This window comes from Exophiala xenobiotica, assembly GCF_000835505.1.
Source record: "Exophiala xenobiotica strain CBS 118157 unplaced genomic scaffold supercont1.1, whole genome shotgun sequence".
In the NCBI taxonomy this organism is placed as follows: domain Eukaryota; kingdom Fungi; phylum Ascomycota; class Eurotiomycetes; order Chaetothyriales; family Herpotrichiellaceae; genus Exophiala; species Exophiala xenobiotica.
Window position 1 is genome coordinate 2,824,145 of NW_013562494.1, and position 23,183 is coordinate 2,847,327.

Here is a 23,183-nt window from a genome sequence, read left to right on the forward strand (position 1 = left end):
GGTAGGGAAAAGACAAGCCTGATCTCTAAATAATTCTATTGCTCAAAGATGTCATGCTCGCCAGCCTTGAACAAACTCGTGCAGCCGATCAATCACCACTCCGAACACGGCATTGACACTGTCAGCTAATACCTGGTCCAGCAGTCGTACAGCCTCCTCTTCACTAACGTCAAGGTGGAACCTTTCCCTCACTTTGCCCACTGCACCACCGATCCCGCCAGTCTGTTCCTCGACCAGTCTGATATCTTGGACCGAGCTCTGAACCATTAGGCTGAATAGATTGAGGACCAGAGAACTCGACTTCCTCAAGGTGGTGTATGCCGTGAAACAATACTGCTTGAATTGAGCATACTGCGGCGACGCCGTTCCACCGAGCCCTTCCACCATTTCTTTGCATAGCCTGATTAGGGGGGCGAACGGCTTCGGATCGCGCCCAAGGATGAATCCAAAGTCGATATGGAAGAAATGGCCAGATGGTTGAAGCAGGAGGTTGTCAAGATGACGATCGCCGACACCCAGAATGTACATTATCACACAGTACCCGGCACATGACCTGATGTATGTGTCCATGGTTTCTTTGCGAACGCCAAGGGGGCCAGATGCGTCGGGATTGTTTGCTCGTAGATAGGCCAGTACCGAGCCTTTGTATTTCGCAGAGACGACGGAAATGGCGGTTGATGGAATGAATTGTACCGCCCCAGCTGTTGGGGATGTTGCAAGGATCCGGTAAGGAGTAAGCTTCAGATCCAGGTTTTCCTTGAGGAGCAAATTGTTCATCAATTCGATGATCTGGATGACCAGCTGATCTTGCCGAAGGTCGTCGCCAGTTTTGAATATCATCGGATATTTGCCCTGGCTTTGTGATCGTGACTGTGTGGAAGAATCGCCGGTCTCTGCTGAGCCAGCTGTCTTGAAGTAGAGTAGCAGCGGAGACAGCGAGGACTTGAACACAGTAGCCTCGTCAGGATAGATTCCGCTAACTTCAACTTCGGGGTCCAGTGGCAGGGGGATTGGAGGATCGATCTTGACAAGTTCATTCTTCGGATCGGCGAGATACTTCTTGAGCATCTCAATCTTTTGTATGCGGTTGCTCCGATTAAATCTGATCTCCTTGCTGATCCTTGACAGGATGGCAATCATTTCAGCTTGCCTCAAGAGAGTCTTCCGTTGCTCGGGAGCTCGCTTTTCCAACTCTACCATGAAATGATACTCCACTCTTGCAAATAGCTTTCTATTCGCGGCATTGGTGTCTGGGCCTTGATCGTCGCACTCGACCATCAAATACCAATGCAGATAGTTCCCAAGTATGAAGTTGTTGGAAGCACGGTCAATCAAGAATTTTGCCAGGGACGAAGAGGGTAAGCTCTCCGCTTTCGAGTCGTACTTCTCAAATTTCAGCGCCTGAACGAGCTGCAGCAGATACAAGAGCAGTTCGGCATCACCGGCCTGTCGCAGTCGATCGACTGCATAGGCGCGAACAACTGGACTGTCATAAGTTGGACCAAGTAACTCCAGAGCGGAGTCGACGTCAATTTTGGCCCATTTTGGAATCAACTCAGCCATCTGTCTTGCTTCGCTTGGGCTATTCCAGTCGGTAGCTTTGACCACTTTTGTAAGGGCCCGTTTATCGCGACTCAAATGCCGACGAAACGTCCAAATGACATCCTTTTCTTGCGGAGTGAGGTCTTGTGTGGGTCCATATGTCAAGATCTCGTTGATTTCATCCCGCAACTTGGCATTCGGTTTCTGGTCGACGTCGTACAATGCGGTTCTATCGCTTCGGACCAGGCGTCGATGTTTTGACTCGCATGGGTTTTCTCGCTGGAATTGTTCCGGATCAAAGATTTGTACGACAGGAAAATCCTCCTCGTCAACCACGGAATTCCCCGCCGCAATTCCAGGGCCATACCGAACTTCCGGTGGAGGTTTGGCACCCACAGCTGACGATGAGGGAGTATTTTGAAACTCCTTCATCAACCTGGGCGCTTCATACTCATGGTCTTCGAAGATGACAGGAAAATCCCAGCGAGGAAAATCAATGTACAAAGTGAAATGCTCTTCGTCTTCCGTTTCGGCGTCCGAGTTACTTCCTTGTGAATCGTGCTGGCCGTTCACATCCCCATCCTTGACTTTGTCCGATTTCGCTCTGGACACTTTTCGCTTTGCGGCTTTGTGGATGCTCGATCGCTTCCTTGCAGCCTCGTCCACTCCACGCGCCTTTTTGGCTACGTTCTGAAAGACAAGTTGATCGAGCCAGTCATTTTGGGGTATTTCATTCATCTCGTGCTTCTTGAACAATAGCTCCAGTCTTACTAGTTCTTCTTCCTCCGGGACGGGTGGCTGGGGTACCTCGTTCCGTCTTCGCCGTTTGGGTCGTGGCAAATGAGGCGTACTTGAAGGGATATATCCATCGGCGACCGTTTTGCGATAGACCTTACACTTTTGCCGGCCCCTCCTCAAGGCGCCATCCTCATCGAATAGTGGTATGGTCGTGCCACCAAACGGAACATTGTGGTCGACAGTGCCATTCAGAGGACATGGTGAGATGTCCCAGATGGTGATTGCAATCTGCGAAGAGATTGGACAGTCTTTGACCGGGACCGGCAATTCTAACCACTTGTTCCAAGTCCGATTGTTCTTGAAAAAAGTGTGAGGAGTCTGCACAGGTACCCCTAGTGGCTTGGATTCTGCCCATAATTGAGCAGTCACATAGAGCTCCGACACTGGGTTCTGGATGGACCCGACATGACGTATTTCAGGATGCTGAAGCAATACAGAATGCGGAACAGTGGTCTGCTTGCCCTCCAAAGCATTGCTGACATCCTGTCAGTCTCTCACCTCGCACCAAGAAGCCAACTTACATTCTCAGGCAAACGGGAAAGTCAATTTGCCTCGAAGTCGCAAAAGTATAGGTATCCATGACTCGAGAACGACAACATACGAGCTCAACTTATCGAGCAAAAGTCCCTGATAGCGCCTCAGAGGCGACCATGGGAGTAAAGATCAAGGCATCAAACGGGGGAGATGCGATGACGGATATCAGACTGTTGCCTAATTCGTCTTAGCCTTCAATCGTACGCGCCAAGGCTGAATCGCGTCACAGCCTAATCAGCGCGTTCATTGCTTCCTTCAACGGCCGCAGTTGCCATGACCTGGCTCAGACGAACCACAGCATGAGGCCGAGTGCATCACATCTGAACGATCTCTCCGGCACACTTCTCCTTCTGTAATAGTCTGACTCCCACCACAGCGCCTCGCTAAGGCTGGCCCTCGCCCCGCCGTGCCCTGGCCATGTGTCCGTCATGGCACGTTTGAACACCCGACGATCAACACCTTCAGATTCGGCAAGCGAACGATCGTCACGCTCGCCGCCGCGCGAGACGCCACATACCTCAGCACTTTCCTCTCCTCCCGACGACTCAGACTCTGATAAAGAGAACCAGACTCGTTCGCGCTCGTCGACTAGTAAGGGGAAAAGAAAGAGCGACACTGCCCTCATGTCGCGGCGACCCAGAGATGATCCACACGCAAGCAAACGACGGCGAGTGAGTGGGGATGAAGATGAGCATACAAGCACCGCTCGAACAAACAAGTTCTACGACCCAGACCAGAACCCAGAAGAACGCCGGTTTGTCCGCAAAGGCCTCCGCAATCTCCTAGGAAAACTTCATGATTCGAAGAGCGAGTACCTAAGACCTGAGTCAAAAGGTCTAGAGGAGACACTAAAGGAGGCGAATGAGTTATACAAAAGCGTCAAACAGACATCGGAGGCGACCATCGATTCTCGACTGCTTGTTGAGACAGCAGACCTGTCATACAGGAAGATAAACAGTCTGACGTTAGGAGATGGTTCAACTGGTATTGATGTCGATGACTTTGTAACAAAATGCATTGGATTTATGAAGCGAGGGGACGAACCTGCGCGTCGCAACCGAAATGAGACCGGAAGCACGCAGACTCAGCGGCGACGCCGGCGGCATGGTGAAGACGAAGAAGAGGGTGACGAGGGTGATACTATGAACTGGGAATACCTAGGGAGAAACGCGTGCTTTTTGTATAATGCTCGCCCATGCTTGACAGGTTTCCTGCTGGGTCCACTGTCCGTCCAGAAGAAGGTCCGCCAACAGACCCAGCGGAAAGCGCGTGAAGCTCGCTCTCAAGCCACCCAAGCTGCCCGACCAGTTGAGCTCAACGACGAAGACTTGGAGAGACAGGAATCAGCAAGTCTTACCACAGTCTGTACCGAAATCGCCAAGTTGCTGGATGATACCATGGCGAGAAGAGAAAAGGCAGTCAGCAGGGAATGCGAAGAAGCTGGAGATGATTTGACAGATGAACAAGTCCGAGAGATTCTACGCCGTCACCGCATGGCCGACAACGGTTGCGTGTCACTATTCGACTTCTGCGTAAACCCTAAATCGTTCGGACAGACGGTGGAGAATCTCTTCTATGTGAGCTTTTTGATCAAGGAGGGCAAAGTAGGACTGGATTTCGACAGCCAAAGTCTTCCAACACTCGGCATTGCAGCTAATCGCAGTGTGGCGGAGAGGCAAGAGACGAAGCGAAACCAAGCTGTGTTCACGATCGACTTCGACGTATGGGAAGACATCATCAAGGTATTTGATATCAAGAAAAGTATAATACCTCATCGGAACGAGGAGACATACGATGATGGTATACTGGATTACACTCGCATGGAGGATGATGCTGCTAGAGAAATTGAAGACGATGAGGTCACGGATGCGTATGCATAATTCTGTTTGCGACGGTGTTGGCGGCGTGAGAAGAGTTGTCTGACTTGTGTCATGGAGCCATGAAGCGTCTGGTATCCACGCGTGTTGTATGATGGATCCTGGTCCGGATCGTGCTGTGCAATGCAGGCGACGATCACATATTTGTTCTTCGCCTTTCACTTTGACACTTTGGTAATCACTATTCCATTTGCAGTCGCTCACTTTGCATTGCCACCAGATCTGTTTCGTGTAGCGCGCAAGGCCACGGTGCTGCCCTCCTTGCCATGGAGGCAACCGCAATTGAGACTCTGTGTCTGTATCTCCCGGTGCTTCCATAGAAACAACTTCTCATGCTTCTTGTGGGCCGTTCCATGTGCCATGTCTCAATGGCCAGTGGAGTAACAGAATCACGTAGCATGAGCGATATTGAAAGCTCGTCCATGATAGCTCTTCGTGCGGCGCATGGAAAAGTTTATGTCCTAGGATTCGAGTATGTCATATCGATCCTTGTATCGCGAATATGGTGTATATGCCCAAGCCTAGTAGCCTCGTCCAAATGTTGAATGGTTTTAACATTCTGTTGGGCGAGTTTCCTGTTGTCGTTCTTTTATACTCCAGCATTAGTCCAAGTTCACTCAAGAAGGATACACCAGTCGGTCTGGGGTACTTTCTCCTCGCCTATGTCTGCCTTTAGCCGGTCGACATGCGCTGCGAAATGGAAAAGTCGGAAAGCATTTTTGGGAGTTCGTAAGAATGTCTTGAGGCCTCGGAAAGCTCTCTTTTGGTCTCGACAAACTCTCTTTTGGTCTCGACAAACTCTCTTGGGAGGTCGGAAGTTCGTTTTGAGAGTTTGGAAGTCTGTCTCGCGGTCTCGGAAAGCTCTCTTTTGAGTATAGAAACCTCTCTTGAGAAATCAGAAGTTCGTCTCGCGGTCTCGGAAGTCCGTCTCGAGAGGTCGGAAAGCTCTCTTGAGAGATCGGATGACTGCCTTGGGGTCTTGGAAACCACTCGATCCCGCACTTGTTGGTGGTCTACGAGGTCACAAATTTGCCTTTTTAGACTCTGCATCATCGCCTGTCGTGGGTCACTTGCTGGTCTCTAAAGTGGCGTAATTTCCTTTCCATAGTCGCCTGGGATGCTGTCATACTCGCCTTGATCGCTGCTATATCTTTTAGAAGCTCTAGATCTCTCTGGCTTCTTGGGAATGTGTATACCCTGAGACACGCTGGGAGGAGCAGCGTCAGACAGTGGTGACGCGGGCCACAGCGAATTGGTCCTCAGCCCAGTGTCCTGACAAGACCCCGCGGTTAAAGCTGCCTCTGACTTACTCATTCTTTCCTTAGTGTATGAACGCTGGTTATCTCCAGCTTTCTCACAATCACTATGAGTATTGACTGCGAGTCTGGTACTCAGCGTCTGCAACTGAGACCATTCCCGTAATGATCGGCTCTTGGGTCGAGGTTCGTATGTCGACGTGTGAAGAAATTGTTAGTCGCTAATACGTAGGAGTCGCGCTAGATATGGAGATTCGAAGGTTAGGGCTGAGTTCTCTTGAACACCTCTAATAGGGTGTAGAATCTCTATGACAGGCGCTATAGGTAGATCCCGAGCCGTCAAAATTGGTTGCGTAATGTGTGATTCGATGATTGCCGACCAGGACGTTGGGTACTGAAAACTTACCCAAACAAGCAGCCATCTTACTTGATTACCATAGTAGGGTACAGGAACTGTTTGATGACACGAAACCACCTTTCATTTCTGCAGGTCGATCGGAGAAAGTGTGGACTAGCCAAAAGAAGCAGTCGCATTACTTGATTAGGTCGCGAAGATTTTTTGATGACACGGAAACCATTATGCAGAGAAGGCCTTCATGCATTAGTTCTGTGCAAAGAAGCAAGTTCCTTACTAGATTAGGGCACAACGGTGAGACGAACACTTTGGAAAGAGCCCTTTAGCGGTTGAAAGTGCAGTAGCGTCACCAGGCGAAATACCCTTAAGACCATGCCTCTTTGGGTGAGGGGCTGTATCACGTGAGATAACGCCAAGGATTCGCTCTCGGCTCGCGTATAAAAAGGTCCTCGCCCAAACTCGAAGCCGTTTTTCTTTTCTTTTCTTTTTTCATACTTACCTTGTGGAGGCTGCCGAGCTCAAGAAGTCGGTTGGCCATCGCGATGTCCCTGCATTGCACATCGTGGAGGACGTCGTGATTGAGTGTCCTTCGGGGCTCTCATTCGCGCATTTTTTGGCCTATTCTATCTTTTCATCAACAGTGTTTGCCTTGTGCAAAGCTTTGGAGAAGGGGTTTCAGATTTTGGTAGAGTCTCGCGAGCGAGTTACATGGTGGTTGAGCCATGCGGCCTTGCCTCATCATGGTGGACTGAGGGGTTTACGTGCATGAACAGACAGAACAGCTGTTGAATGAGAAAGTGAGCCCGCTGGTGATTGTCTTGGGTGTTGCAAAGGATGCCCGCTGCGGTGGCTGTGATTGCAAACAGAGGAGGCGTTCTCAGAACCTTCAGGTAGAGCGTAAGAACATCAAGGATGAAGATCAATAGCACATTACAACGCATTCTTACAATCTCTTCTTTCCATGACTTGACACTGCTGATGCGCAGGAAGACCTAGGAAAATTTGAGCTGTAGGGAGCATGGTTCTGGCCTCACTACTGCCTCCGAAAGTTTGCCATGTACGGAGTAGAGGGAAGGGCTGTCTTTTCGAAGCGTCTTGCATTTCATCGCTACAAGGAACTGTCTTTGCCTCAGCATCGACTCACTCGAGTTCCGCTTACAATGATAGCTTTCCCGAGGCCCACGAAGCTACCTGGTACCTAGGTAGACAATCTTGTGAGCTTTGGCAGTTTCGAGCCGAATCCCCGCGCTATCCTTGCCATTCCCCAAATCTCAGCCGCGGTCGAGTTCTATCAATGTTGAGCCGAGGATAGCACTCTCGATGACACTGACCAACATCAATCTACTGCAAAACGATGCATGAGCCTCCCTCAAATACTGTAATGCTGACTTGCCTAGAACAGGACCTTCTGTACCTCCATCCTCCTTGACCTCCTTTGTTGGCCTCCCCTCAGAATGCCTCGAGCACCTCGTCCACCGTTGAAAGCGCCAGAATCTTACACCTCCCTTTCCTTGCACCATGTCAAAGTGTCCCATGTGCCAGAATCCTCTCCCACCACGACCCCCGTAATCCTGATTACTCTCAACAGACCAGAAAAACATAATGCGTTTACAGACACTATGCGGGAAGATCTGGAGCGGATATACGAGCTCATCGACATTGACCCTAGGGTCAAAGTGGTTGTCTTGACCGGTGCCGGGAGAAGCTTTTGCGCCGGTGCTGATCTCGATATTGGCTTCATAGGAGCGAAGGATGAAGATGGAGTGATTAGAAACCCCAAAACAGAGCGAGACGTGGATCATCGAGATGGGTAAGGAGAATGAAACAGCACATCACAAACTACAACTTACAGACACAGTGGCGGAAGAGCCTCCCTGGCGATACATCACTGCTCTAAACCGACGATTGCTGCGATCCAGGGCGCTGCCGTTGGTGTAGGCATCACCATGTGCTTGCCAGCCTGCATACGGATTGCTTATGCCAAAGCTAAAGTCGGCTTCGTTTTCAGCAGACGTGGGCTTATCATGGAAGCATGCTCATCATATTTCCTGCCACGGTTGATTGGACACTCACGCGCACTACATCTAACCACGACGGGTTCGGTGTATCCTGCAGAGCATCCATTAATGGGCTCCCTCTTCTCGGAGACGTGCCCAACCCCAGAAGCTACATTATCTCGGGCGCTAGAACTTGCGGATGAGGTTGCGAAGAATACATCCACAGTCTCGACGAAGATGATGAGAGAGCTCATGTACAGGGGTCCGGACAGTGCTGAGGGAGCTCATCTGCTTGACTCGAGAATCATTCATGGCTTGTTTGGTAGCAAGGATAATGTCGAGGGTGTCGAAAGCTTCTTGCAGAAGAGACAGGTCAATTTCAATGGGCAGGTGCCTCAAGATGCGCCAGATGGATATCCTTGGTGGCAACAGATCGATATTGGCGACAAGCCGGTGGAGAAGAGGATGGCCAAATCGAAGCTCTGAACATTGGTTGTGATGCACACCATCATATCCATGTCAGTATACCAGTACCTCAGATATTATGGCTGGCTGTTCGCCATTATGGGAATATCTTTATCTGCTAGAATGTGAATGACTGAGCGTGGCAGCAACAGCCATAGATTTTCTCCTAGATTCAGTAGCTAACTCGGTCATGTCAATGCACTGATACGCCGAGGACCTCTATCAAGCTCTATCTAAGAATGCTCCGACAGGATACCAGCGAGAAAGCTACTCAGGCTGCTGCATGATTTCATAATCCGTGCAGTCCAGGCCTTGATCGTTGATAATCTGATCGCCATGCCAGCCCGGGGCACCCTCTCTGCAGATGACGGGGATTGGCGGAGCCATAGTCCAACCCCGAAAACGTACTTCGTATCACATCATCAATCGCTGCAGACATTTTGAGTCGACAATCTCTCGAATTTCCTATCGTTCAAACCTCCCTCTCCTCCCTTCCTTTACTCAGTGACATGTCACTTCGGCCCTGGCCTGGCATACTTCTCCGGTACTCTGCTACTTCTGTACGCCCTCTTACGCTGGCATCCCAAAGACCTGCCTCTGCCTGTGTTGAGCTGTCGCGCATCGGCTCCTCTGCAAAGTCCCCCGCACCTGTTTCGAGGCTTGCAGGATTGTCCAGACAGTTCTCCTCCTCGTCCTTAAAGATGGCCCCGGTCACAAAGCAATATGACTACATTGTCATAGGAGGAGGATCAGGAGGAAGTGGTGCGGCCAGAAGAGCCAGCGGCTGGTATGGAGCAAAGACATGCATCATTGACGCCGGAGTATCTGGTGGCTGCTGTGTAAATGTTGGGTAAATGCCGACGAGGGCTACCACCCTGTTTTTGTGCTGATCCTCTTCGCAGGTGCGTCCCCAAGAAAATGACCTGGAACTTTGCCTCCATCGCCGAAGCCATGAAGGCCGGAAAGCATTACGGATACATATTTGCAGAAGGCAATTCCTTCGACTTCACGAGTTTTGTCGAGAAAAGAGATGCGAGAATAAAAGTTTTGAACGGCGCTTATGAGAACAATTGGGCAAAAGAAGGAATCGAGTTGATTCACGGTACGGCTACGTTCATCAGCGAACATGAAATGGAGGTCAAGCCGAAAGACGGAGGTGAACCATTCAGAATAACAGCACCTCACATCACGATCGCCACAGGCTCATTCCCAACAAAACCCGAAGGCATAAAGGGCGCAGAATACGGCATCACATCAGACGAGTACTTTTTGATCAAGCATCTGCCGAAGAAGATGGTGTTTGTTGGGGCTGGCTACATCGCCGTCGAACTTGCCGGTGTGATGAATGCTATTGGAGTTGAGACACATTTGTTCATCCGACATAACACGTTCCTCCGAAAATTCGATCCCATGGTGCAAGAGACCATGACGAACCATTACGAAGACCTGGGTGTTCACGTCCACCGAAACCACCCTGGAATCAAGGAGGTTGTGCAGTTACAACCTGCCAAGGATCCATCTGATCCGCGCGATAAACAGCTCAAGATCATCATGAATGACGGCAGCGAAATGATTGCAAATGAGCTTTTGTGGGGCATTGGACGAGGCGCAGAGACCCGAGGACTGGGCCTCGAAAACATACCGATCAAGCTGGACAAGACCGGCCATATTGTCGTGGATAAATACCAGAATACATCGGTCCCCGGGGTGTATGCCTTGGGTGATGTTTCTGGCCAGGTGCGTATTGCTCCTTGCTCCTTGCTCGCAGCGGGCCAACTGAGTTCGTCTGACTCGATTCTAGGTCGAACTCACACCGGTAGCCATTGCAGCTGGGAGACAGCTGGGCAACCGCCTCTTTGGACCACCCGAACTCAAGGATTCTCACCTTGACTACGACAGAATCCCATCTGTCGTCTTCTCACACCCCGAAGTTGGTTCGACCGGCTTAACTGAGCCACAAGCTATTGAGAAATACGGAAAGGACCGTATCAAAATTTATCATACCAAATTCTCAGCCATGTACTACGATGTGTAAGTCTAGATGTCTGGCGACCAGCGTTACTTGAGAATTGACAGTGCTGTAGATTCCCGCCAGAGGAGAAGAAGAAAGAGCCGACAGAATTCAAGCTTGTCTGCCTTCTGCCAAACGAGGAGATTGTGGGATTACACATCTTGGGCAAGGGCTGCGATGAAATGATGCAAGGCTTTGGGTAAGTCTGCTAGATCGGTGAAGTTTCTCGAGATGCTGACATCGGTAGTGTCGCTGTCAAAATGGGCGCGACGAAGAAAGACTTTGATAGTTGTGTTGCTATTCATCCAGTGAGTACTTTAACGGGCATTTCTGATTCGAAGCTGACAGCAGGTAGACGAGTGCAGAAGAGCTGGTTACTATGCGTTAGAAGTATAGACAAACAAATTATAGATCTGCACAAGGATAATATTATACCAACTACAGCCGATCCTTCGTATATGAAGAAATTGTCCCTGTGTAGATTCCTTCAAAGCCTGAAGATGCAGCGTGAGTCTCTTCCCTCGAGGCTGCCAAGATTATGACGTGGGGATGCACTCGAAGACTGTTGCCTCGCGCATCGTCACCATTCACGCGACCGTTTGACAAGACACTTCCTTGATGGTTCATAGTGGCAAAAAGGATGTATTCCTTGCTTTGAAACATCATTCACTGCCCTTCCTCAAATCATTGCCCAAGTAGTGGCTTTCTAATATGGTGACATGAAAACGTTCTCTCCTCTTGCTGGATATTCATCATTACCCGCCCAAGGCTGAAGGACAAAGCACCAACCTTGGCAGGCAGCATTGTTGCGATTGTCACTTCATCTATGGGGTGTTGAAGTACCTTCTCCTATCTTCAAGTATACCCGAGTGAAGCGATAATCTCAACGATGCCTGAAAGTACAAAATCCATGGAAGATTCATGGGTGGTTGAAGATAAGGGTAATGAGAGCATCAGCTGGGACGAAGCTTCAGCCACGTCCGTCTCAGAAGAAGATCCTCCTACAGCCACTACAGATACCGATAGCCAAACAAGGCCGAAAAGGACCCAAGAGCCTGCGCATCACTCTAGACCAGCAAACACTGCCCCGGCAGAACCACAGTTCATCATGCCCACCATGTCAACGAGCACACCTACAGCTCAGAGACTGGTCAGACAGCGCAAGCCTCCAGTCCCTTCGAGAACTGGACAACCAAGGCAACAAGGAGCCACTTCGACGGCAGCGAGACCATCCACCAGACATCAATCGGACACTCCCCGAGAGGAGACAAGTGTTGCTGATCAAGTACTCAATATCATGAGCCACGTGGCCGAATGGATTTTCGATATTCTTGGACAGACACTCAAGACCTTGAAGAAGCCTATATCGTGGCTGCTTGCGGCATACCTATTCGCCGGCATCTTGATGCTTGTCCAGAATCTGCTGACGACTTCAATCTATACTGCCTTGTCACCGATCTGTCGTATACCAGGAATATCCCTTCTCCACTTGCCGATCTGCCACTATGCCTCCTCAAACGCCGATGCTCCTACCCTTTCGTCCGGAACATCTGCGCCAGTCGAATTCGACGCCCTGATGCAGACACAATCCCATTTTGAGGAAATTCTGTCCGAATCTGCGGCGGGAATCACTTTACCGTTAGACATGAAACGCTCAGAAACGTCAATCCGCGATCTCCGCCAGATTGTTCGCTTTTCGCAGCTCTCTTCCCGCAATGAACTCGTTCTCGAGTTCGACGGCTTTGTTGAAACCGCACGGATCGCTTCTTTCGATCTCCAGAAATTCAACTCCCACGTCGGCCGCGGCGTGGACATTGTGCTTAGCACGGCACGCTGGACACAGCGCGTGCTCGACGACATGGCGATCAAGCAGTCCTCGCGCGGGATCATTCCAGGTTTTATCCAGGATCGGATCCTGGCGCCGTTCACGCCAGTGCAGTTCACCGAGTCGCGCCTGTTGGATCAGTATATCCAACACACGCGCATCGTTAGCGAGGAGATTGAGCGGTTGATCGATGAGGCGCAAGCATTGTTGCTTGTGCTGCAGAACCTCGAGGACCGGCTTGACGTAATCCATGCGATTGCCATGCGCGACAACATCGACGCGCAGGCGGGCAAGGACGAGATCCTCTCGCATCTGTGGACGCTGTTGGGCGGGAACAGGGCGAAGTTGGGCAAGTTCAATAACCAGCTCACGTTGCTGAGGCAGGTCGGGCAGTACCGCAAGGTGGCGTGGGCGCATGTCTCGGCGACGATACTCAAGTTGCAGGCTATGGGGGCGGAGCTGGAGGAGTTGAGGACACGGGTGGGTAGTGCAGAGGTGCTGAGGGACCATAAGGAGATTCCGCTGAGTGTGCACGTGGAGAATATCAGGCTTGGGGTGGAGAGGTTGGAAGAGGGACGCGAGCGGGCGAGGAAGTTGGAGCAGGGGCATGTTAGGAGGGTTATTGATGGGGCGGAGGGGGATGGTGTGAGGGCGTTGGGCCAGGCGTAGGAACTTGGAGGTTAGTATGGCTGGGCCTTGAAGGGAATGGGATGGGCGTGAATACACAGGGATTAGAAACGGTCAGGACAGGTTGGGAAGGAATTCGTTCGTTGATTGTTCCAAGGCAATGGCGGCAATGGGAGTGGGAGTGACGGACAGCTTGGATGAAAGCCCCTGGACTGGCTATTGTACACGACTTACGAGTGATGAAGCAATAGTATTCGTTTTCTATTCTTACTAGTCTTATACATTAGGACGATCTGCTTATATTCTTCCACACTGCTGAGGCACTGGAGAGAGAAAGATGGTCATAGATCCCGCGTGGTTTTGACTACATACCAGTAAATCGGTTCTTCTGCACTCTTCCAATCTATACTTGGGTCAAGTCAATCAACACTATCCCGGATGGTCATCATAAGTAGTCTTCAGGTTCCTTGTCGAGTAGAAGCTGTGTCATGGAGCGTCGAGACCTAACCACGATAATTATTACTTACTTGCTCATGACCTCCTTGACTATCCTCGCCATGACATCCTCCAGATTCTGACAATCCTCCACGCCGAGCAACGCATTATGCAGCTCCGCCTCTTCGTCCGCGCCGTTGGGGTAGAATGCGTCCGCCACACCTTTCACGAAGAGATTTCCGTTGAGAAGGTCCATTATGGCCAGCCTGTTCCCTGCTGCAAGCTTCGCATGCGCATCCTGGATATCCTGCGTCAGCGGGACGTGGCTGATGTCCCAATCTGCATCGGTCGTTCGCGTGGCTTGCTGCACTGCGCGGAAGATATCGGCTTGCGAGAGGCGAAAGCTGGCTACGTAGACCATTTTGTTCGCGAATGAGGGCAGGGTGCGTTGGAGAGTTGGATCGGCGCTGGAGCTGGAGCTGGAGCTGGAGCTGGTCACGTTGGGGTTCTTGCCGTCGAGGGTAAGCGGGAGCGAGAGGACCCTAGCAGCAGCGAGAGCAGACGTGCGTATTGTGGAAAGGTAGGTCTTGACATCGTCCCCGTCAAGCAGCGTGGCCTTGCGTTGCTTGATGTCGATACCCATCCAGCCGCCCGGCAGGTTCCAGTCGAGCCAGGCGTTGTTGGAGATGCCGATCCAGCAGCTTGTGCGGCTGCCGTCGGGTGCAGTGCCAAGTTCCTCGACCATCTTACGCGCGTTGACTTTGGCCATGTGGCCCGGAATAGCGGCGACGAGGCGTGGGTTGCTGGTGTCGCTCCCGAACTCGCAGGGGAGGATGTAGGGCACTTTGGCCTCGCAAGCGGCCCGGATGATGAGTGGTTGGAGCGTATGGCACACGCTGAAGCCTAGTGTTATGATGAGGGCGTCTTGGCCGGTGAGGGGATGAACAAGGAAGTCGTGGTCTTCATAGGAGCCCGCAACGATGGTGATGCGTGGATTGGACGTCAATTCGGGGTGTTTGGCAGGTGTGATGCTTCCGGGGCGGGTGATCAAAGTGACCTGAAATTGTGGGAAGTGCTGGGCAAGCAAGGCGAAGAGAACATGGGAGCCCAATGTCCCCGTTGCGCCGATGAGGCCGACTTTGGAAATGTAGTTCTTTGGGACCATATTGGAAAGCGTGGTCGAAATAGTGTGGAAGGGTATGTTTAGCTTCGGGCATCGACAAGGAAGAGAAGAACAGGATGCAAGTGAGACAGGTCCAACAGCTCTATATCTTGACAATCGAGAAGAATCATTGAAAGATATCATCGGATTTACCTTGAGTCCGAGATAGACTGGAAGGTTGGTGGGCTTGATGGCTGGCTCATTGATCGATCGAAGGTGTCCGTTGAGAGACCGCCATCATCCACCATCGGACTTACCTCAACTTCCGCTTCTTGGATCTAGATATCACAATGCCACAGGCACTGTGTGCCAGATGGAGGGGGAGTACAGCTGACAATGTACGCAGCTATCCTGTTCACTGGAGTCATGGAAGAAGGAGTGCTACCAAGGGGGTTGTCGTCGTGTTGGTGGATATGAGTTCCAGCGCGCAACTCTATCCCTGTATGACAAAGCGCGACGCGCAAGACTAGCCACATACGGCAGAGACGCCATACGGACTTGTCTTCGAGACCTCAAGCTATCAACTGCATCCTTCCTTACAGCCATGCAATTGATCGGGTCTTTCATCTCAAAGATCCCCAGGTGGTCTCCCAGCACCTGGTGAGGGCGAAGGGGCAATATGGTCTATCACGGTGTTTCCAGAGGCTGTGAGACTTGCAAACAGAGGCGCAAAAAGGTGAGCCCGGCAAATGTAAGTTAGTACCGCCTGTGCTGACTTAAAATATCAGTGTGACGAGGCTCGTCCAGTATGCATATGCGGCCCTTTGCCACTTCTGGTCACTTGCGGCTGACCAGCATCATGTACAAGGTTTGCAACAGATGCAGAAAAGCCAACCGTACTTGCCGCGGATACAAGGATGAGACGGACCTGATATTCCGGCATCACCGCCATGGTCTGGATCACTTCCGAGACCACTCGGACTCTCAAGATGAGCAGGGACCTCCATCAGACGATCCCAAGACCCATATTCCCAGTGTTGCGCACTACACAACTGCGGATTGGCGTAATGCTACATTCGAACGAGAAGCCCGGGAGCAATTCCTCCTGGATTACTCTGTGATCTCCTCGGATCGGTCACTATCACGCGGCTATCTTGAAGGCCTTCGACAGTTGCTAGTCTACTGTGGGCCATCCTCAGAGCTGTCACAAGCGGTGACTATTGTATCTTTCGCCAGCTACGCAAACAAGCACAGCCGTCCGGAGATCTCGGCTGAGGCTAAATATCTTTATTTCCAACTCCTGCAGTCCTTCCAGAGGACCATCTCGAATGTTGCGACTTCGAACATCGTGGAGCCTCTCTTGACTGCTGTGTTGCTTGGACTATATGAGGTGAGGAGAAGCGCGAAGACAGAAAATCGAAGCTCAACCAAACTTGCTAGATCATCTCGACGACTGAGGCGTATCCGAGTGCGCACAGCGCTCATTCCAAGGGCGTCTCGGCCATTCTCACCTCGGAGCACTCTCCCTTCGATATCTTCGCCGGTGCAAAGTTGTTCCAGATGTCGAATCCCCTCCGCCTCGACCCAGCTCGATTGGAGGTGAGTCAATCCAACCACTGGCCCCATCACTGACAATGACCCGGTAGAATTCACGCAATCATGGCATCCTCTGTGCTCCGTTGCTAGCAGATTCAGTCCAGAGTCTGGATTCCATCATGGTCAGGACGAGACCCATCGCGGCAAGGATGCAACAACTCATAAAATCTCCTACGGATATGACTGCTGAAGAATTGGGTCAACTAAGAGAGGATATGATACTCCTCGTCCGCGACTATGCTCAGTGGGCTGAGAATCAACCTCCAGAATGGTCGCCAAAACTAATTGGTACCATGAACCAGAGCCAAGCAAGATCAGCCGGGACGATCTATTGGCCTGGAAGACTAGAGAGCTATTTCGACCGTGAGTGCCGCAATGAACCAGTTGCTCCGCGGATCTCACTACTACAGCCATGCTAACGGGCACCAGTGTATGTTGCTGGCATATGGAATTGTTATCGCAAATCTCGCCTTTTATTTCTCGACCAGGTCATACGTTGCGAGCTACAATTCCCGGAACCTGATAGAAAACTAACAGTCGGCCGTCTCTACTCCGAGGTTCAAACCCTTGCGGCCGATCTTGCTGCGTCTGTCCATTTCCATCTGACGGGCTCTGCTGAAATGCCTCCGTCAAGTCCTCATGGTGTCATCACTCCAGGCAAGTCTGTTGGCGGGCTTCTCATTCTTCACCCCCTCACCGTGTCTTCCACCCTGTCTGTAGTTTCGCCAGAAATGCAGACACATTTCCGGAACTGTCTTGCTTGGATTGGAGATAACATGGGCATCGGCCAAGCCACTCTTCTGGCAAAGGTGAGAGACCTCTTGATGGCCAGCCACAGGCTTTCAAGAAGACGACTGCTAAGATTTATCTAGAATCCTGGTGGTTTGCCGTACAACTTCATTAAGGATGGTCACGTTCTGGTATGGGCTGGGATGCTTGTTAGCCAGATATGAACTGAGGACACGGCACTAGGAGCTTGCCTCGTTGTTTGAGACAGACTGCCTCATCGCTCTCACAAATCGACGGAATGCAATGCCGTGCAAACAGGCTCTTGACTGCCAAAGGGACTGTTGTCCTTGCAGATGACAACGGGTACCCGACGTGTACTAATACCTCGATACCAATACCAAGCTCACCTAAGCTTTCGGCCCGCTGCCGCGCCAAATCTTATTGGGTGCTTATGTTAGATTATGTGATTAATCAACGTCTGACGAGCCGCAATGTCCTCAACTGCGCTGCAAACAGCGGGTTGCTCATTTGCCAGACAATAAATTTATCGCCTGCGGACTTTGACGTTAGCCGCCAGTGGCCGCCCTGATTTCTTTGTCCTCCTTTACTCGCCTTGCCAACACCGTCAACTTCCCATCCACAACTGGATTCCATCGAAGATGTATCGCAGAAGACTCGAAGCGATCGCTTATCGTGAGTCCAGGCGACGACCATGAATCTGGAGAACAGTCTGGCGACCAGTCTAGATCCGGGCTATCCCAGACCCCGTACATCAATCAGAACCTGAGGCCTTCTTGGAACATTAGGCCAGAAAGCGCCACTCGCATCGCCGCTGTGTCGCCTTGGATCGACAGCAGAATTGCACAAACACCATCCGTGCGGTTCCAGGCGATCCATTCAAGAGTCTCCATCTATCCGAAATGGCTCGTCAATTCCTTCAAAAGTGGTACACTACTCTTCACGAGAGTCTGGAAAATGTCTCGTTCATCCATTTACATTACTTCTATTTCTGTGCCGCTTGCATTCTATCAAGCATAATCTTCTGGGGATCATCCACCCCAGCAAAATCGGTCCGCTTCATTGATAGCCTGTTTCTGTGCGTTTCCGCCATGACCGAAGCAGGTAAGATTGCGTTACCATATTGCTGTTCTTGTCACCTACTGATGACGTTTCAGGCCTCAACACCGTCAACCTATCAGAACTGTAAGTCGCTTGGAGTTGAACAGACCTTGCAGTTGCACTGGACTGATCAATTGTTTAGCAACACGTGGCAACAAGTGATATTGTTTATACTCATCATTGCAGGTTCTGCGATTTTCGTGTCCATCGCCATTCTGCACGTCCGAAAGCGAGCTTTTGAGAAGAAGTTTGCCGAACTTGCCGAGCGACGTCGAAGACTGTTGCTGAGACCCCGTTCGCTGACCTTTACCTGGTCAAGGCGCAGACCCAGTCATTCCGGGGATCGTGAAGCCGCAATCGCCTCGGGTGCGGTCCGTGGTCGCGCCATTCCAGATCGTCCTCAAGACGACAGTGCCGAGGATAAGGCTTCTTTGAATCCTCCAGAACGCACCCAGTCACCATCGAACGTAGTTGCGGAGTCCGATACGGCTGCGATCAGCATCAGTGAGGTCGCTAACGACGAACAGAATGGTCATATCCGGTTTCGAGATCAGCTTCCGGCTGCTGAACATGCCCAAAACCACCTCCGACCACGCAACATCAGCCGTCGCCGGACAAGCTTTTTGGAAGGACGTGGCGTTGGTGCTCGACCACTTGATAACCATCCTCGCAATGCCTTGCCCAGAACTGGGCGATATTCCCCAGATGGAGACAACGTTGCCGTCGAGGACGACATCAAATCACAGGAGAAAGGTCATTCCAAGTTGAGCAAATACCTCGACACGGTAAATGGCTATCTCGGACGAAACAGTCAGTTCCACGGTCTCAGTGAGAAGGAACGCAAGAAACTGGGTGGCATTGAATATGACGCTATTTGTCTGCTGTCCTGGGTGGTGCCATTATATTTCTTCCTCTTCCAGCTTTTCGGAGCGCTGGGACTTGGCGCCTGGATCAAGGTCAATCGGCCTGGCATGGCACTCAGAAATGGTACAGACGAGAGATATCTGCTTTTGAAAGACCTTGCTGACTCTGGTAGGGCTCGACCCATTTTGGACGGGTGCCTTCTTTGCTGTTTCAGCGTTCAACAACTCCGGAATGGCTCTGTTGGATGCCAACGCGACTGCGCTCCAGACGAGTTACTATTGCTTGCTCACTTTGAGTCTGCTCATTCTGGCCGGAAACACCTGCTTCCCGCCTTTCCTCAGGCTAATCTTGTGGACGATGAAGAAAATGATACCAAACAAGTTCCAATCACAAGCCTGGCAACGACGCCGTCAAACGTTGGAATTTTGCCTCGACCATCCTCGACGAGTTTACACCAACCTGTTTCCCGCTGCGCAGACATGGTGGCTGGTTTTCTCTCTGGTAATGCTGAACGGCATTGATTGGGTGGCCTTTGAGCTCCTGAACATCAACAATCCCGTCACAGACGCCATCTCTCCTCATTTCCGAGTTCTGGACGGATTATTCCAGGCTTTTGCCGTCAGGAGTGGAGGGTTCTACGTGGTCAGTATATCGGGACTACGGTCGGGCCTTCTCGTCCTCTACGTCGCCATGATGTACATTTCAGCCTTTCCCATCGCAATGACGATACGTAATACAAACGTCTACGAAGAGCGATCACTCGGAATTTACGCCGAAGATCTCGAAGGAGCGACGACTCAAGGTGCAGACGAAAACAGTGGTAGGGCGGACGAAAAAGCAAAAGAAAAGGAAAAGCCAGGACGCCAGCTCCTTTCGGGCTTGAAACGTACTATGACCATGTCTCATGGGACTGTGCCACCGATTTCCAACTCATTGTCCTGGACTCGTCAAGACTTCGTACGGCAACAACTTCGGGGCCAATTGGGCCACGACCTATGGTGGCTCGTTCTGGCGATTTTCATGATCACAGCAATCGAGACGGGCCAGTTTGAGCGCGACCCCGTCAACTTTTCCACCTTCAATATCATATTTGAAGTCGTGTCTGCGTACGGCTGTGTGGGGATATCGGTCGGCATTCCATGGGCGGCATACTCGTTCTGCGGGACATGGCATACAGCCAGCAAACTCGTCTTGTGTGCTGTGATGCTCCGTGGCAGGCATCGAGGATTACCCGTCAGCATCGATCGAGCCATCCTGCTACCCGATGAAACGCTGGCCTGGGCGGAAGAAGAGGACGCAACGAAGCGAGGAGGCTATTCTGGCACGACGGCCCTTAGTACGAAGAACAGCAGGGACGGATTGCGGCGGGCAAGGACTACCGATTCCGTACAACCCCCGCGGGGTCAGAGTGTCGACATGAACAGAGATGCCGACCACATGGTATAAACACGGTCGAGGGATTACAGCCGCAGGTCAGGTCCTGCCCTCAATCACTTCGCTTCCGCTTTGAACACACGGTGCGGCATTCTTGTTGTCCATTCCCTTTTCTGTGCAAAGACTGAGCGAGGAGTTTTGGGTGGAAGGCCACATGGCATTAACAGGACTGGTCGACGATTCAAAGATATACACTGAGTATCATGGGTTCAGTCAACCTTTCCACAACGTAGTTAGACATCAGAATTGTGCATTTCACATCAGCGCGAGGACTGAACTGCCTTGTGCTTGCTGATTCTGACCCTGAAAGCTGCATTATCAATAGGAAAGCCTTGGTTGATGATGATACAGGCACTGTGAGGGTAGGCTGTCGATATCGTAAGAGATGAACAGGGTGTAAGAGAGATGTGGCGTCGATGCTGCCATAAGTCAGGTCCACGGGCTCGGCAGGACCCAACAGCACTGAGACTTGAACATACTGTAGGTGGTCAACGCACCAGAACACGTACATTCCTCCTCAATAGTATCTCACGATGCGAACCGCACTTGCTTGATTTTGCCAGTGCTTCTGGAGGTGAGTAAGTGGCAGGATGGCGTGTCAGCAAGGCAAAGCTCGGAAGTGGCTGAACCATACTTTTCGTTTCGTTTTGTCATCATTCGCTTTTTCCTCATGGTAGACGTTGCTGCGGAGTAATTATATGTATATATGTAAAAGAGACGAAAAAGGCAGAATCCAAAACTTGTCATGGCCCCCTACGCATAGGTGTAGCAGAAGTCTCCTGCCGAGACACTGACGAGGTCTCGGACTTTCTTGGCCGGTCCCAGGTAACCCCAATCCATCACCGTGTCCAAGGTGACATTCGGTGTAGAGTTGCCGTTGAAGATGGTGCTCGTCCCGTCTAGAGCAGTGACCCTATTATTCGGGTTCGCCGCCTGCCAAAGCGTCCAGACACGGTCGATCATGCCATGGTGCAACCAGAAAGCTGGATCGGAAGGGCTGGCGAAGAAATCCAGCAAGCTCGGGCCCAACGAAAAATGCCCTCCACCGTGGACACCGAGGTTGATGTCGGCGCCGGACATGGTATTTTGGAAGTCGGCTATCGTCTTCTTGGCCATGAGGGTGTTGATGGCCGTCTGGTTGCCGTAGCGGGTCGCAATGTAGTTGTTCAGATCCCGGGTGAGGCAGTGAGGGTTGTATGCCGTCCAGTTGGAAGGTAGTCCGCTGAAGACGACGCTGAAGTCAAACGGACCCAGATTGACACTCATGTTCTTGAAGGGACCCTTGAGAACGCAGCCTCCGCCGGTACCAACTGGGAGGGTGCCACCACCGCCAACGGTGTACGGGTCGCGACCCGGGATGTATTCCCCATCGCCAGAGAGCGAGGTAGAAGATCCGTCGAACAGAGGGCTGGTAGACAGCGAAGTGCTCCACAGAGCCCAGTTCCAGTATCTGGCAACCTTTAGCTGAAACGAACACTCGGCTTGGGTCAGTTAAATGAGGATCACATACGGTTGGGTTCCTTTGTAGCCGCATTCGTTTTGGAGGGCCTGTTCATAGAGCCAGACAAACTCGCGATGCCAGGAGAGGAAGATGCCGTCAAGATGGATTGATGTTGTCAGATTGATGTGGGTGGCGGTAAAATCATCGAATCTGCTTTTCGCGCCGGGCACAAGTCCTGCCGGGATCTTTGAAGGCAGCTTTTGCAGGCATAGCACGGCGTTGATGTAGGATGTGCGTTCTGATTTGCTCAGAGAGCCCCTAGTAGGATGAGTGTAAGTCAAAGGGCTGAACTACTACTATTCCCATGCGACCAGGATAGACTTCATCATCAACGAGAGGGAAAGAGCAGTACTGACCATTCTTTCCGTACGGCCGTGCAACTTTTATCGCATTTGGAACTGCGTTCAGCAATGGGCTGTGGCACCGCATTGATCGGCATGCAAAGGCTGGTAAACAGCAAAAGGAGGGACAGGGCCCTTGTCCACGAAAAAACCGCCATTTGAGAATGAAGTGCGAGGAAGTGAATGAAGATCTCGAACACGGGTGGTCCCTGTCCATGATAATTATAAGTTTTTCTCCCATGTTGACCTGCTGCCGGAAAGAGTGGTATCAGGGCGACTAGGCAGTATGAAGCCCGTCCTAGATCGAATGGTGCGCGGCCAGCCCAACTGTAGTGTCCCAGCAGGCTTCCAGGGCCAGGGAAGCGAGAATGAGAGAACTCATAGTCGAGGGGTTGTCCCTGACAGCGGCCACTCAGGTACCATCGGTGTCTGTCCCACCACAACTAGGGATCGCCCTAAGGTGAAGTCGCGCGTGTAGTGCGTGGCGAGATTGCACTAGAAGTTCTGGAGCTCTGCAAGGGAAGCTCGAACATGGCGAAGATCTCTCACACTTGTGAACGCATGGAAGTGCCGACTAACGTTAGTACCGTACTGTGTACTCGGTCGTTTATGCACGAGGGTGGTAGTTGCAGCGACATGCCCATCTCGCATAATTATTCTCGCGGGACGAACTCATGATGCCTCGATTGGCTAAGAGTGACTTACTAGTCGTACGTAGTATACTCGTAGAACACGGGGTTCTTACTTGTAAAGGATTGAGGGAAATGCATTGGTA

The 23,183-nt window shown here is 51.4% G+C and overlaps 9 protein-coding genes across 11 annotated transcripts; 6 read left to right on the top strand and 3 right to left on the bottom strand.

The window, feature by feature from the left end:
* Positions 1-16: 16 nt before the first annotated feature.
* Positions 17-2,987, bottom strand: PV05_01105 (uncharacterized protein). The gene is made up of 2 exons (XM_013466056.1): positions 2,862-2,987; positions 17-2,815 (listed from the first exon to the last, which is right to left on the bottom strand). The coding sequence occupies exons 1-2, from the start codon at positions 2,918-2,920 to the stop codon at positions 52-54; spliced, it is 2,823 nt and encodes a 940-aa protein (XP_013321510.1). The 5' UTR covers positions 2,921-2,987; the 3' UTR covers positions 17-51.
* Positions 2,988-3,141: 154 nt separating this feature from the next.
* Positions 3,142-4,966, top strand: PV05_01106 (uncharacterized protein). The gene has a single exon (XM_013466057.1). The coding sequence runs from the start codon at positions 3,303-3,305 to the stop codon at positions 4,752-4,754; it is 1,452 nt and encodes a 483-aa protein (XP_013321511.1). The 5' UTR covers positions 3,142-3,302; the 3' UTR covers positions 4,755-4,966.
* Positions 4,967-7,469: 2,503 nt separating this feature from the next.
* PV05_01107 lies at positions 7,470-9,005 on the top strand. Of its 2 annotated transcripts, XM_013466058.1 has the most exons (3): positions 7,470-7,576; positions 7,760-8,172; positions 8,221-9,005. In XM_013466058.1, exons 2-3 carry the CDS (start codon positions 7,817-7,819, stop codon positions 8,843-8,845), a joined length of 981 nt encoding a protein of 326 aa, XP_013321512.1. In that variant the 5' UTR covers positions 7,470-7,576; positions 7,760-7,816; the 3' UTR covers positions 8,846-9,005. The 2 variants fall into 2 exon arrangements, with proteins under 2 accessions (XP_013321512.1, XP_013321513.1); XM_013466059.1 differs by having other exon boundaries at positions 7,470-8,172.
* A 175-nt stretch (positions 9,006-9,180) lies between these two features.
* PV05_01108 (glutathione-disulfide reductase) lies at positions 9,181-11,382 on the top strand. Its single transcript, XM_013466060.1, has 6 exons — positions 9,181-9,674; positions 9,727-10,561; positions 10,626-10,855; positions 10,909-11,034; positions 11,083-11,143; positions 11,191-11,382. Exons 1-6 carry the CDS (start codon positions 9,334-9,336, stop codon positions 11,221-11,223), a joined length of 1,626 nt encoding a protein of 541 aa, XP_013321514.1. The 5' UTR covers positions 9,181-9,333; the 3' UTR covers positions 11,224-11,382.
* Positions 11,383-11,441: 59 nt separating this feature from the next.
* PV05_01109 (uncharacterized protein) lies at positions 11,442-13,550 on the top strand. The gene has a single exon (XM_013466061.1). The coding sequence runs from the start codon at positions 11,725-11,727 to the stop codon at positions 13,327-13,329; it is 1,605 nt and encodes a 534-aa protein (XP_013321515.1). The 5' UTR covers positions 11,442-11,724; the 3' UTR covers positions 13,330-13,550.
* A 166-nt stretch (positions 13,551-13,716) lies between these two features.
* Positions 13,717-14,887, bottom strand: PV05_01110 (uncharacterized protein; the record flags this gene model as incomplete). Its single annotated transcript, XM_013466062.1, has 2 exons — positions 13,717-13,768; positions 13,815-14,887. The coding sequence occupies 2 exons, from the start codon at positions 14,885-14,887 to the stop codon at positions 13,717-13,719; spliced, it is 1,125 nt and encodes a 374-aa protein (XP_013321516.1).
* A 536-nt stretch (positions 14,888-15,423) lies between these two features.
* Positions 15,424-17,477, top strand: PV05_01111. 2 transcript variants are annotated; one of them, XM_013466064.1, is made up of 7 exons: positions 15,424-15,560; positions 15,613-15,630; positions 15,693-16,214; positions 16,265-16,423; positions 16,471-16,783; positions 16,850-17,229; positions 17,293-17,477. In XM_013466064.1, exons 1-7 carry the CDS (start codon positions 15,504-15,506, stop codon positions 17,371-17,373), a joined length of 1,530 nt encoding a protein of 509 aa, XP_013321518.1. In that variant the 5' UTR covers positions 15,424-15,503; the 3' UTR covers positions 17,374-17,477. The 2 variants fall into 2 exon arrangements, with proteins under 2 accessions (XP_013321518.1, XP_013321517.1); XM_013466063.1 differs by having other exon boundaries at positions 15,613-16,214.
* A 295-nt stretch (positions 17,478-17,772) lies between these two features.
* On the top strand, positions 17,773-21,005 carry PV05_01112 (uncharacterized protein). Its single transcript, XM_013466065.1, has 4 exons — positions 17,773-18,271; positions 18,325-18,352; positions 18,411-19,255; positions 19,305-21,005. Exons 1-4 carry the CDS (start codon positions 18,070-18,072, stop codon positions 20,576-20,578), a joined length of 2,349 nt encoding a protein of 782 aa, XP_013321519.1. The 5' UTR covers positions 17,773-18,069; the 3' UTR covers positions 20,579-21,005.
* On the bottom strand, positions 20,870-22,617 carry PV05_01113 (uncharacterized protein). The gene is made up of 3 exons (XM_013466066.1): positions 22,424-22,617; positions 22,077-22,325; positions 20,870-22,016 (listed from the first exon to the last, which is right to left on the bottom strand). The coding sequence occupies exons 1-3, from the start codon at positions 22,564-22,566 to the stop codon at positions 21,320-21,322; spliced, it is 1,089 nt and encodes a 362-aa protein (XP_013321520.1). The 5' UTR covers positions 22,567-22,617; the 3' UTR covers positions 20,870-21,319.
* Between the last annotated feature and the right edge of the window lie 566 nt (positions 22,618-23,183).

Coding starts and splice junctions, on each gene's coding strand:
- PV05_01105 (XM_013466056.1), bottom strand. CDS start 2,920: ATGGATACCTATACTTTTGCGACTTCGAGGCAAATTGACTTTCCCGTT. Junction 2,816..2,861: donor TTTCCCGTTTGCCTGAGAAT/GTAAGTTGGCTT, acceptor ACAGGATGTCAG/CAATGCTTTGGAGGGCAAGC.
- PV05_01106 (XM_013466057.1), top strand. CDS start 3,303: ATGGCACGTTTGAACACCCGACGATCAACACCTTCAGATTCGGCAAGC.
- PV05_01107 (XM_013466059.1), top strand. CDS start 7,817: ATGCCTCGAGCACCTCGTCCACCGTTGAAAGCGCCAGAATCTTACACC. Junction 8,173..8,220: donor GACGTGGATCATCGAGATGG/GTAAGGAGAATG, acceptor TTACAGACACAG/TGGCGGAAGAGCCTCCCTGG.
- PV05_01108 (XM_013466060.1), top strand. CDS start 9,334: ATGTCACTTCGGCCCTGGCCTGGCATACTTCTCCGGTACTCTGCTACT. Junction 9,675..9,726: donor GGCTGCTGTGTAAATGTTGG/GTAAATGCCGAC, acceptor TCCTCTTCGCAG/GTGCGTCCCCAAGAAAATGA. Junction 11,144..11,190: donor GTTGTGTTGCTATTCATCCA/GTGAGTACTTTA, acceptor GACAGCAGGTAG/ACGAGTGCAGAAGAGCTGGT.
- PV05_01109 (XM_013466061.1), top strand. CDS start 11,725: ATGCCTGAAAGTACAAAATCCATGGAAGATTCATGGGTGGTTGAAGAT.
- PV05_01111 (XM_013466064.1), top strand. CDS start 15,504: ATGGTCTATCACGGTGTTTCCAGAGGCTGTGAGACTTGCAAACAGAGG. Junction 16,215..16,264: donor TGTTGCTTGGACTATATGAG/GTGAGGAGAAGC, acceptor CAAACTTGCTAG/ATCATCTCGACGACTGAGGC. Junction 17,230..17,292: donor AAGCCACTCTTCTGGCAAAG/GTGAGAGACCTC, acceptor AGATTTATCTAG/AATCCTGGTGGTTTGCCGTA.
- PV05_01112 (XM_013466065.1), top strand. CDS start 18,070: ATGGCTCGTCAATTCCTTCAAAAGTGGTACACTACTCTTCACGAGAGT. Junction 18,353..18,410: donor ACCGTCAACCTATCAGAACT/GTAAGTCGCTTG, acceptor TCAATTGTTTAG/CAACACGTGGCAACAAGTGA. Junction 19,256..19,304: donor TGGCATGGCACTCAGAAATG/GTACAGACGAGA, acceptor TGACTCTGGTAG/GGCTCGACCCATTTTGGACG.
- PV05_01113 (XM_013466066.1), bottom strand. CDS start 22,566: ATGGCGGTTTTTTCGTGGACAAGGGCCCTGTCCCTCCTTTTGCTGTTT. Junction 22,326..22,423: donor ACGGCCGTACGGAAAGAATG/GTCAGTACTGCT, acceptor TCATCCTACTAG/GGGCTCTCTGAGCAAATCAG. Junction 22,017..22,076: donor GGCTACAAAGGAACCCAACC/GTATGTGATCCT, acceptor AAAGGTTGCCAG/ATACTGGAACTGGGCTCTGT.